We start from the raw sequence: 13,321 nt of genomic DNA on the forward strand, positions 1-13,321 counted from the left end.
CCCCCCTTACCGCAAATTTGCCAGCCCCCTCGCCGCATGCTCGGTCCAGAGATTCTTAGGTCCATGATTCGGACTGTAATCAACATTACGAGCGCTGCCATAGGTTGAGTGGCAGAATCCCGGTACTAGACGGACCAATAAGCATGTCATGTAAATCAATATGGCGACTAAATGCTCGATGTTCATTGGTTAAAACGGATTTCATGCTATGCATATGCAGCTATGCAATTTTAAGTTTGCCTTCTGTTCCTGCACTGGTGAACTAGTGCAGTAAACTAGAATGAGAAAAAATATGCTTGTCTTAAGCCTTGTGTCCACGATCCAAGAACCGCGTCCAAGTTCTGGTTTCGAGAAGTGTGTAGCCAATCGACTCGCGGCTATTCCGTAAAAGCTGCGAGTCGATTGGCTACACACTTCTCGGAAGTAGAACTTGGACACAGTTCTTGAATCGTGGACACAAGGCTTTAAGCGGGGAGCACACACTTTTAAGCCCGCTGCAGACGATGCTATTTTTCCTGCTGGATTGTTTGCAATTTAGTAAATTACTATCATTGCACCACTCAGCATTCAGGATTCCTAGTAATTTACTGAATTGCAAGCAATCCAGCAGGAAAAATAGCATCGTCTGCAGCGGGCTTTACATAAGTGCATAAGCATATGCATAACGAATTTGATTGATCTATAAGCAAATGCATGAGGAAATGGACCAATCAAATTCGTTATGCATATATTTATGCACTTATGCAAAAGTGTGTGCTTTAGGGTCATCGCACACAAAATTGCATAGCTGCATATGCATAGCATGAAAACCGTTTGAACCAATGAACATCGAACATTGAGTCGCCATATTGATTTACATAACGCGCTCATTGGTCCAGACGGTCTTGTGCTATGTATATGCAACTGCGCAATTTTGTGTGCAATGGCCCTTGAGCCCGTATCAGACTACGGATTGAGATTGAGATTGGATTGAAATTTGACCAACTGGAGTAAAAGTTACTGAACTTGAGATTAGTAAACTTTACTGTGATTGGTTAAATTTCAATCTAATCCCAATCCCAATCCGTAGTCTGATACGGGCTTTACGCTATGTATATGCAGCTATGCAATTTTGTGTGCGAAGGCCCTTCCGCTTTATTCTTTTCCCATATTCTTTCTTCCATCGCATTAGAGCCAGAATTTTCGCACGTATGTACGTTTCTCCTTCGCGAATGAATTCAAGAATCGAGCCCCCGATCTCTAGTCTTCTAGTCTTCATGGTTCCCCTCGGGAACGACACCTCCGATTGGACAACGGCGCCAGCCGGAAGCGGGCTGAAGCGGGCGAGCCGCCGCACGGGGCTTCCGCCAGGCCGTTTCCGCTTCCGTCCGCGAGGCAGCCGTGTCGTTTCACCATTCCGATCGGGTACGCGAGTTCCTTCGCCTCGCGAAGGAAACGTGCGGTGAGACAGCGAGACGAGTCCCGGCGCGGGACGAAGTATTCGTGAAAGAAGAGGACGAGGAGGAAGCACGCGCGGTTCAGTTTACTTGCCGAAGCAACGTTCGAGTATTCGATTATCTTCCCGTCCCATCGGCGGTTTCTCTCCCCATCGTTCGTCTAAAGGAGCGGTACAATGACGGACAATCGTGAGTATCCGATGAAGTTGCTTGTCCGATTTACAAAACGAACAGTCCTCCCGGCAGCGATAAGCCTGAAAGACGTCTCCGCGCGCGTCATAAACCCAAGCTGGCGGAGATAAAACGACCATCGTCGCAATTGTGAAGTCGTTTCGTCGATCACGAGCGAAAATGGCGATTGGCGGAGGCATCGAGCGCAACGCCGAGGTGGAATTTCTGATGGGCCGGGAAACCGTCGGGTTGTTTCCAGGCTTGAAGACGAGCGGGTCTTTATTTTCGCGCGCTCGGTGATCGTCAGTTTCTACAAATCCATGAATTTACACACCCGCGAGTTTATTCCAACATATATATATTTGTGTATTTTCTCGTAGCAAATATGTCGACCTGCGTCCCCTGTGTATTAATGGCCATTTGTTAAGTTACTTTCCGGAGCAATGTAGATCGTAGTGACCTTTAGGTAGAGCTTGTACTGGCGCCGATTGCTGAAACATTGGGTATATCGAACTTTTCAGAGTATTCCAATTACCAGCAACAGGGGTACAACCAGTACAGCCAGCCACCTCCCACGGCTGGCCAGGATACGTCGTATCCACCACCTTCGACCGGCGGCAGCTACAATCAATATAGCCAGCCTCCTCCGAACGCCGGCACCAACTACGGCAGTTACAACAATTACAGTTCTAACAGCGGCCAAGACTACAATCAGCCGCAGAATCAGAGCAGCTACGGCAGCCAAAACAGCTATGGCAGTGGTGGCGGCAGCGGAGATGGCAGTAATAACTACGGCGGAAGTTATGGGAACAGCGGGGGCGGCAGCGGAGGATATAATCGCAACTCCGGTTCTTACAGCGGAGGTTAATGTCTCCTCGTATTCCTGCGACTAAAACCTCTTAGATTCTTTTGTGTGCTTCCCTACTCCTTGTTAAGCTTCTCACACTCTCTCCTCTACAATCTCTATCCAGGCTTACTTAAGGCATGGTATAACCATTGCATACACTGCATACACATAAGGCTTGTTTTCTGTTCCTGCACTGGTGAACTAGTGCAGCAAGCTAGAATGAGAAAAAATATACTTGTCTTACTCCAATTTATTGCACTAGTTCACCAGTGCAGGAACAGAAAATAAACCTATAGTATACGTAGTAGGTCCACTCCGTCATTTGTTTCGTTAGCGTCGATCCCTTCTGTGCATCCGACATTGTTCTGGGCAATGAGAGAATAATTGTATGTATGATAGTGTAGCTTTCATGAGTACGTACACCACGCGCTGGATTTGTACCAAAACATAGCAGAATACCACATGATCGGGCTCGAAAAGATTTAAGGGCCGACAGAGAGTGGGCGTGCTAGTTATATTATACTTACGGCCTTATCGAAATGACTGACTAGTAATTTCAAGAGTTTTGTTGCAAAATATTCATTTATTATTAGTAGTTATACAGTAAACTCGCTACTTTTGTATGTGTTTACATACATGCGTTTATTCCTTGCGGGCATAGACTTCATACGCACATTTAAGACTGGAGACAAATGAATTCTATACCATACTGGAAGACCCACTGCTCTCTTGAGGCAGACAGCTTTTTCTAGTAGTCTCTTTTTGGTTGGTCAACGATTTTCTATTTCACTTTATCAAGGTTGAGAAGTAACTTATTTTTGGTAGCTCTAACTTAATTTCGTTACTTTCTTTCCATCTGTAACAGTAATTTAACTCACTTACATTTTTCCGATAACTAGTAACTAATTTAATAGTTCGTTTATATATTTTTTAAACCTCCACTGGTCGCATTAGACCTTGCATTTGCGCATAAACGTCTTTAATGTCGACGCTTTACAATTCAAATGCAGATTTGATAAACACCTTGAAATGGCGAGTCAGCCACTCTGTTATGGCCCTATCTCATTGTTAGATAGCTGTTTCTTCTCTTCTGCAGCTCACACCTCATACTTATCGCGTATGTGTTTTAGGCCAAGGAGGTGGCAGTGGAGGTGGCAGATATGGCGATCGCGGCGGTTACGGAGATCGCTCCGGTGGTGGTTACAAGTAAGTTTTATTTTCTGAACTTTTAATAATGTATAATATATGAGGCGATGACCGGAGCGACCGACTCCGGTGTGTTAAATTAAAATCAACAGCCGCCGCATTCAGTAAGCGTGTTATTTGCCGAAGCAAAATCAAAGGTAATGCAATGAAGTTCTTAACGCCAGTAAATGGAAAAAAAAACTCTTGTTGAATCATCATTATGAATCGGTTTTATGCCCGACCGGGCATTAATATGTTTGAAGTATGCCTACAGGTTTAACAGACAGATATAACTGAGGTAAAAAAGAGAGGTAAAAAATTAACAGTATATGACGATTGACGTAAAAAAGGCTGTAATGTCGACACTATTCGCTGCTTCTGGAATATCAGCAAATACTCGACAGACACCTGCACGCACACACATACACACACACACACACACACACACACACACAACATACATACATGTACACGACGTAACATATTGTGTGGCAGCTAAATGCAAAGGTCTTAAGTCGATTAAGATTGCAAAGCGATCGATGTTGCCACTGGGGCTACTGTTGTATTATTATCTCCATTAGGTGTATAATTAGGCAACTAAGGTATTTTAAAGTCCATCGTAAGAGATTACGGATTATTGCCTTTATCCCCGACCGCATTCACGCGTCGTGTCCTTTTTATACCAAACAAAAAAAACAAGTTTTCGAGAGAAAGGTGGAACTGTGACTGTACATTGTACCATTCCGTATGTCAATTTGCCTTCGAGCGATACGTGGCTTTACTGTACGTATTGTCGCTTCCATTGGTATCACTTAAACAGGTACTTTTCCGGAACACATTGCTATTTTTTGTTTTTTATCACGAACGAGAGTGAAAGGCAAAGTACGTCGATTGTGCTGTGCACTTGCGAATTTCCGTGTCTCCCGATATCCGCAGTGGTACGCAACGGCGAGTTGCAACGGCGGATGCTTAATGAATGTTTTTTTTTTTGTCGGCAAAGAGAGTTCCACAACACAAGTAATCTCTTACTTTTTTGTTTGAAAAATGACGGAATATATATAATATGTATATACATGTCCAAATAGAACCTAGGCATGCTTTTACCGAGACTTGTTTTTTCCCTCGAGACTCGTGTTACGTCGAATCGATCAAACGCTCCGATTTTAGCTTTCTTTCTCTCTCTGTATCTATCTATCAATCTATCTTTCTCTATTCGATCGTCTGTCGTCGTTTTTCTCATTTGTATAAAAGCTCTAATCTCTCTGCATGCTAAACGAGACTGACGGACGTGATTTAACGGCGGGACGAACAGTCTAATGTAAATCATGATGTGGTATGACTTGTACAGACTATTTAGACAAATAGGTACATCAATCAAGAAGAAAAGGTGGCGAGCGGCGTACATGCGATTCGCCATGCATCGATCGATCGATCAGTCTGTCCATGAGTCAACTCATTGGTATATCTGCTTCTGTGTTTTAGCAGTGGCGGTGGCCGTGGTGGTTATAACAAAGGTAAATGCACCAGACTGTCTGTACTGGTCTGGTGCTAAATATTCTAGCTTTCACTCTACTATTTACGATCTTTAAATACTCGGTTACTCGGTGTTATATGAAAGGGCTGCTATGCAACATTTGTCAGGGTGCCAAGTAAATATGTAGCGATGCGATATCTCTCAATGGGCAATTCACATTTCTGTCACGTGATACTCGCACACGTGGAAAGCTCTCGTGTAAAGTGAGAACGGCGGGGGAGTCGCGCGAGACCGTTCGCGGTCTGTCCAAGTTAGGGATGGGCGAATCCGGGTTTTTCTTTACTCAAGCCAAACTCAATACCAAGTTCTCGAACCGAACTCGAGTCCAAACCAGAACCGAATCTCGAACTCAAACTCGGCATATTTTAGCTTCACTTCGGTACGTTCCGCTCTTTCTTACCAAGGTAATTTTATACTAATTCTAGAAGTGTCTCACTATTTGGAAGCAGAAATCTTGACTTCGTGTTTGAAACATGACTAAACAGGGAACTATACTGAAACAGATACTGATTCTAATTTTCTGTAATTTCGGGTGTAATTATACGACAAGTTAAATCAAGGATAGTGTTGAACATTTTTTAATTTAAAAAACACAAAAGGTGAGAAGTCAGGGTAATATTAGCTAACTCTATGTACTGTTCGAACAGAAATTTTACTAAAACTAATGCTCTTATTTCAGTTATTTCGCTCAATTTTATTCAAAATTAGCTTTTTCAAGTTTCAGTTGAAGATGAGCCCCTTTAAATCCTATCCAGACAAACTTGTGTAGACACGTGTGTTTATGGACCAATCAATTTCTTTATGCGTATGCGCTATGCAAAATTACCTAGATATGCCCTTACCGAAAGAAAGGAAAAAGTCTGAGTACTTTAGTAAGACTTGAACGGTTCGAAAATTTGAACTTGTCTCGAACTCGAATTCGAGCAGTCGATTCGAGTTTGAGTCGGACAGTTCGCTCATCCCTAGTTCTAGTAGATGTATTGTTAAAAGAAAAAAAAAGAGACCAATGTTCTTACAATCACCAATTGCTTTTTTATCCGATGAACGATCTCTCGCACGGATCGTCGAAAACGAGACCTTTTTTTTAAATAAGAATAGGACATCCCCTTCCAAAATTGTATCTTCCATACGTTCCGTGAGATCGATTGTCGTTTGCCCGACCGATTTCCGCACTGTGCGCGTCCACGGTGACGTCGTTCAGTGGGAGAGTCCCTAAAAAAGTTACGAGGTTCCTAAAAGGTAAACGAGATAATAAAAAAAAATTAAGGTGCTGCGAATGAACATTACGTTCATTTCCGCGAAATGTAGCGGCGGTAGAGCAATAATCGCACGATGCCGATGATTGTGCTTGACTTTTGGTATGGTGTATCGAATACATACTTTCGAATACGTAAACGTGTGCGGGAAGAGTAAATAAAAGGCAGCTGGTGAGCTACTTGCCGATCTGTGATTAAATGTCAAGGGTAAGAAGTAATGTTGCAGCCCTTTTGTATGTTCAGCTGCAACCCTGTGTTCTATATGTATCGTTAGGTGTTAATGGGAAATATTAGACTGCTACTAATGCATTTGCGTTTTATAAGTAACACGATACGACAAGGAGATGCATACGTATACTGCAAACGTAACGCCGTTCGAAATACGGAAAGCTTCTAATTGCTCCAGGAAAAAAAATGGGTACCTGAGCGAGAAGTTGTTGATATAATTGTGCGTTCCTTTTAAGACCTCGGTGAAAAAAAAAGAAAACTGGAAAAAGACACGCATAATGAGTAGCAATAGTTATGCTAAATATGCTGGGTAATAACTTCGTAAGGATATAGATATGTTACACGTTTTAGTTGTTAAAAGTACTCTGTAAGTCTCTATAATACGCTACAAGAGAGGAAAAAGAAAACGCCTCTTGCTCTTGCTGGTATATATTTTACACTTGTAAGCTCTTGAGTAGAACATTTGTCCGAAGCGAAAACTGGCCGTCCGTTTTCCGCTTCCGCTCGTGTTTGCAAAAAAAAAACGGCAGGAAGTTACGCAGTCGAGAGTCGTAGAGACCATTAGAAAAGTGTTGGTGACTAACATTCGGAAATAAACAGCCGTTATTCCTTAACTAAGATTCCTGTCGTTGCGTTGTCGAGAATATATTGATATTTTGAATATAACAATTCCGTAAATTTTTAATCGAAAAACGAGTTCGAGAAAGGTGTACGGACACTGTTTCCGAGCTTCCGTTGAAGATGGGAGGAGTCGGAAAGTACAGAGAGATTTACGGCACGAAACACTTTCCTTACACCTTTAGATTAGAAGGAAATAAAGTGAAGTAGGGTCGGTAGATGCGCGAATATTTTTTTTTATTTTTTTATTTTTTACTGTCTTTGATGCTTCTGTGCGACGAGTCATAACTTTCGGTCCATTGCAGGGGGCTACAGTGATCGTAACAGCGGTGGCGGTGACGGAATGGTTACGCAAGAGGATACTATTTTTGTATCCGGTATGGATCCATCGATCTCCGAGGAAGAAATTTGTCAGCACTTCGGCGCGATCGGCATTATCAAAGTATGCGCTCCTCTACTTGCACACGTAGATCGGCATTTACACTACGCACCCTATGTTTGGAGCTCCACTCTAATCTCGACTGAGCCTGGAATTAAATATCAAGTGCCAGACGGGCGGTATAATTTAAATACTCGATGAAAACTTTGCCCTGTATTCTGTAAGAAAATTTTCACTCTATAAGCTCTGTAGCTCTTTCTTCTTTTCGCTCTTTCTCCCTTGCTCTACAGTGCTACATAGCTTATAGAGAGAGATACAGCCGTTACAGAGCACGTTTACAAAATGTCTCTTAATGTTTCCAGCATGACAAGCGCACGGGCAAGCCGAAAGTTTGGATGTATAAAGACAAGAATACAGGAAAGTCGAAGGGCGAGGCGACGGTCACGTATGATGATCAGAATGCTGCGCGCTCTGCCATCAGTTGGTTTGACGGCAAGGACTTCAAGGGCAGCACGATAAAGGTGCAAATGGCTCAGCACAAAAGCAACTGGCAGAGTAACCGCATGGGCGGTGGTCGCGGCGGCGGTGGCAGAGGCCGGGGCGGTAGTTTCGGCGGTCGTGGCGGAGGCGGCGATCGCGATGATCATCATCGTGGAGGCGGTGGTGACGATCGTCGCGACGGTGGTGGCCGTGGAGGCGACTGGAGGTGAATACCGGGGAATCATACCTAACGCGAAAAGAATCAACATTTTTAATAATAAGCGAACTTGATCGTTATATAGTATGCAGGATGACTCCGAACGTTTCAGTCAAATTTTGAGAAAGAAAATTTTAATTTTCTACAAACATAGGTCGAAAAATTCTTCCTTGAGAAGTTGACGCCCAAAAATTTATAAAATCACGTTTTTACACTTGCAAATATCTAGGAAACTATGCTCTTTTTAGATAAAAAGTAACAAAAGTTACAGAGAATTTTATGAAAATTATTGATAATTTGTGACAAAATGGTTGAGCCAGAATTTAAACCTAGATCTCCCTACTATCTATTATATATTTTTATATCTTGTTTATCTTGTATATTGGCATTTACTATTGTCGAAGCGAGTATATACCTTGTTAGAGTAAGATTGGAATGACAAAGCAACTAAAAAGAGTTTTAAACAGATGTCCCAACCCTGACTGCGGCAACACAAATTTCGCATGGCGGGATCAGTGCAATCTCTGCAAGAGCGCAAAACCGGAAGGCCTCGGCGGTTACGGCGGCAGCGGCGGCGGTGGCGGTGGCGGCGGCGGTAGAGGAGGTGGTGGTCGAGGTGGTGACCGCGGAAGCCGAGGAGGCTACAGAAACGATCGAGGTGGACGTGGAGGTGACAGAGGTGGCAGAGGCGGCGGCGGCGGTGGCGGTTTCCGCGGTGGAGACCGGGGCGGCCGCGGAGGACGAGGCGGTCCCATGAGGGGAGGAGGCGGGTACGTTCATATCCTTCATATTTCTTGCATGATGCTCAACTTTTCGCGAACTTTACTTTTCTTCAATATGTCGTGTTAGGATAGAAGTTAATAAAAGTCAAATGACTACTTTTTCACACAGACAACTAATATCGATTAATGACGCTGACAATTTCTGCATTTTATTTCAGTCGGGGCGACAGAGACCGGGACCGCCAGCGACCATACTAATTTCATGTTCTTAAGAAACGTCGATGGCCCAAGCCAGCTATCATTAAACAACTTGTACACATATTGTACACACTTTCAGCGCTTGTACATTTCGCGGAGTGAAAGAAGTCACTCCCTTATTCTATGTATGTGGCATGTATTTCTTACTGTCCTTTCTTTTCGCATGATCTTTTTATATTCATCGGAACTACACATCACATATGTACGTTATATTCGTAAAAGTAAATATCCCCAACTATAGATAATAGATAAGACTTTAAATGTGCAAACATCGATCGAATTGGTCGACTTATTCAATACCCGCTATTCCACTTGAGATTTGTGCTAAATAAACAGTGATTTGGGAAAATTCGTTTATTGAAAGTTGAAAATATAATACACAGCTAATTTATATTATATATATATATATATATGTATACAAATCTGATGGAGAATTATAACTCAGACATGAGACCAAAATAAATTACGGCACGTCTTCGTCCGGTAGTCGGATGTAAGAGAAGCCAAACCTCATTTATAGTAACCGAAATGTATTTAACATTTTCCTCTTTTTTTCAATATAGTAAATATATAGTCCCGTATTCGCGTTCGCTAAAGATGTTATGCATATATACGTGTATGACGTGATATCGGTATATCGGTATTTATATAATTTTTCCGGTATGTATATGTACACAGATATCTAGGTATGGATAGATTACATGAAGACCTCTAGTTTATGGATTTACTTGAATGCACCGCAATTACCCGTCTTGTTTCCCCTTAATCTCTACGCTTGCGTGAGTCCTTGGACAATTCCTAAAAAAAATCGAAAAAATCCAATATAAAGATCGTAAATATTTTTTTAATCATTCGTTAATATACGGTTCTAACTCTGCAAACGCAACTAAAGCGACTCAATCCTTTTTAGTAGGCAGTTTTCTTTTACTCTGTAACGAAATATATATCTAAATATTTCTTAAAAAACGCGGCCCAAGATATAATTCTGATATGTGAAGAGCGAACTAAAAATCGCTTTGTTTTTTTTTTTAAACTTGAGTACTCTCTTCCTGTATCGCCAGAGATATCTCATTATTCTATATTACGACTTTCACTTCGATGCTATAACCGATCGATCTTCTAATCTACTTATTAGTGTCGGCGGAAGACGAGTTCGTAAACACCGATAACACGGTCGTTATCGACTTCTTTTAATTTTTATTATTTGTTTTTACTTGAGAGTTAATTTTAAACTGATGAAATCGTGTCTTATTGTAAGTAATTAAGTGTCTGAAATTAAAGGAACGAGCCGTTTGCAAAAATTTCTTTTGAACGTCGACGAAAAAAATAAGCAGCTTCGATCTCTGCAAGGAAATGGTTAATTCTACGAAGTGAATTCGTCAGGGCGATTTACCTTTTGCGTAAGTATCACAAGGAGATGTCGGAAAACTCCTACGAAGTCGATGAACAAGTCCAAGGAGTGCATGATGAAGTCCCTGCTGCCAATGTGATACTTTTCGATGATCAGCTGCGTGTCGTAGATAACGAAGCCGCAAATCACGAACAATCCCACGTACAAGTGCGCTTGGTAGATGAGGGTCGAGCGCAGAAACAGATTAGCGAAGGAGAACAGGATCATAATGTTCAGCATGCTCATCAGAGAACCACCGAGATACAGCCACTTGCCACGTGGAGCCAAAAGTGCAGAGAGGCTGAAGGAAACGAAGACGACTGTTGTACCTGTAAACATTGCATTGCACAATCATAGTACATGTCACAAATCAACACGCAACTTTATTCCGAGACAAATTGTAGTCCCCTATAATGAGATAGGCTTCTAATATGAAACAGCAGGTTTTCAACATACAAATTTAATCACAAATCTTTTCACAACGATTACACGTTCTAGTAAGGAATTTTCCACTAAACAGATTTCACTCTAATTATAAGAGCAATCAATTCGTAAGGAAACTAACAAATAATGCCTATTAATTCTGCAGCAACTCCGCTATCTCATATTAGGAACTCTGCCCATAACAGGGAACTTTCCTCTATTATATTTTCTCTCTCGAAGATTTCTTATGTGTGTGCGTTTAGAGATTACCGACCAATACATTCTTGTTTCATAACAACTCAATATGGATTACTTATCTAGTATTTCTTATCACTTTTGCAAAATATTTTACACAGTAAATACATCGAAATTTTTTAACTCAAATTGCTCTCGCAAACCTGGACCTGAGTGAAATTAATTTTACTTAAACTTTGTAGCAGGTTAGTCAGCTTTGAAGTTGATCGACTTTGGACAATGTCTCGTCTTGAGATAAGTATAACATGAACGTAAAGTCGATAGTAATAAATAGGGGTAAATTCTCAGGGAGGTAGGCATTGGAACGCGCCACTTATTAATTTTTCGGCGAGAAAAATAACGGACTAGGACTAGACCAGGATTCGAGCGTGGGACCTTCCGATTGTCGGGTGAGTGCATAAACCAATACAAATGGCTCACCAATTAACGCCGTCATCACGATACTCGGGTCTATGCTAACCACCAACTCCAGCAAGGGACCCAAACCGAGACCAGACAGGAAGGCGAATCCCAGAAGGTAGCCGAGACGCAGTTTCTGGTTCTTGCCATTGTCGGGTGTTGACATCAGCGCGATGAGGAGGCCCAGGGTACCGATGGTCGTCAGCAGATTGGCCTGCAGGAGCTGCGTGTACATGTGCACGTAAGCCCCGGCCGCTGCCGACACGGTGGACAGGGACAGACAACCGTAGACATTCTTCAGGTGTTGCCTGACCGGTGCATTTCTGTGAACAGTATCATTATTAAAGAATTTTTCGCCCCACAATTATTTATACCGTCGCGAAGGGACTCTGGTGTTGCAGGAGGGACTGTTTCTGTTCATATCTTTCGTAGAATGCATTGTATTCTCTCTCTCTCTCTATCCGCGTGGATACGCATGATAAAGATTGGATTTTACATAAAGTGAGACTTTGTACTCTACAAGACTATTTTGCGCAAATAATATTTTGTGTACAGAGTAGCAATTCATTTGCTAACAACTGTCGCCGTCTTCTTGCCATAACAATGGCAAACATATTTATTGTATCGTACAATATTATAATTGCATTGTACAAGATTATCAAAACTTCGTGTTAGGCAAATTTCTAACTCGCCTGTTTATGTAAAAGTGCGATGTTCCCTGCCAATGTGTCGATCATCGCAAAATTTCGCGTGAATTTTAACGCGTTGAAGTTTATTATACGCAGTTAGGTCAAAGAAGTAAAGCAGCTAGTTTTTTTAAGACGCTTCTTTTTATCTCGCCTGAAAAATGCGATCCAAGGCCTTTTGTAGGATATTTATATCGTCGCAGCCGCGAAGTGTTAAACTATAAAAAATGCAGTGCTACAGTTTGCAGAGTCACCTCACTAATAATCGTTAATGATACTTAAAATTTTAAAGCAAAGGGGACTCGGATCAAACTCCGTGATCAACTTGACGTAATATTGCGAGTTTTCGAAAAGAAGTTTACTCTGTTTGTACTGACTTGCGTTGATTTCGTTTCGCGGTCAACATACTTTTGATTTGCAACGTCCTGTAATTAAACTAGTAGATTATTGAATTCCTTGAGAAGGACCACAACCCGTATGGTCGAATCGTCGGATTTAAATGAAGAAACCATCTGCCAGCCTAAAGTCGCCTAACAATTCTTTTACTTATCAGTAGGAAAAATAGTATCGTGTGCCGTTGACTCGACGTTATTTCACGAAAGTCATCGTGACTAAATTCGAAATGGAACTGCGCGCCAACATATTTGTCAGTCTTACAACACAGACTAAGGCTGGTATTACATTTGTCGTACGACAAAGTTTTTAAGCGTATTGATTGGCTGAAGGATAGTAAAATTCTCGAGTATCTAGAAACTTTCTATTCAGCGGCCAATCGACACGCTTGAAAAATTTGTCGTACGACAAATGTAATAGTACCCTTAGGCTGGTATTACATTC

General features: G+C 41.9%; 2 protein-coding genes across 2 annotated transcripts in view; one reads left to right on the forward strand and one right to left on the reverse strand.

Annotated features, from left to right (window-relative positions):
• Positions 1 to 1,140: 1,140 nt before the first annotated feature.
• Positions 1,141 to 9,844, forward strand: LOC105569907 (RNA-binding protein cabeza). The gene is made up of 8 exons (XM_012026749.1): positions 1,141 to 1,625; positions 2,129 to 2,470; positions 3,585 to 3,660; positions 5,122 to 5,153; positions 7,581 to 7,717; positions 8,017 to 8,360; positions 8,819 to 9,121; positions 9,292 to 9,844. Exons 1-8 carry the CDS (start codon positions 1,613 to 1,615, stop codon positions 9,329 to 9,331), a joined length of 1,287 nt encoding a protein of 428 aa, XP_011882139.1. The 5' UTR covers positions 1,141 to 1,612; the 3' UTR covers positions 9,332 to 9,844.
• LOC105569906 (bax inhibitor 1) overlaps positions 9,671 to 13,321 on the reverse strand; it is a 7,418-nt gene continuing 3,767 nt past the window's right edge. The window contains exons 2-4 of the mRNA XM_012026747.1: positions 11,820 to 12,121; positions 10,725 to 11,050; positions 9,671 to 10,129 (exon numbers count right to left, since the gene is read on the reverse strand). Of these exons, the coding sequence (XP_011882137.1) occupies positions 10,094 to 10,129; positions 10,725 to 11,050; positions 11,820 to 12,121 (664 nt within the window). The 3' untranslated portion in view covers positions 9,671 to 10,093. The remainder of the gene's footprint in view (positions 10,130 to 10,724; positions 11,051 to 11,819; positions 12,122 to 13,321) is intronic.

This window comes from Vollenhovia emeryi, unplaced genomic scaffold, assembly GCF_000949405.1.
Source record: "Vollenhovia emeryi isolate VEMERY1.0 unplaced genomic scaffold, V.emery_V1.0 DF939122.1, whole genome shotgun sequence".
In the NCBI taxonomy this organism is placed as follows: domain Eukaryota; kingdom Metazoa; phylum Arthropoda; class Insecta; order Hymenoptera; family Formicidae; genus Vollenhovia; species Vollenhovia emeryi.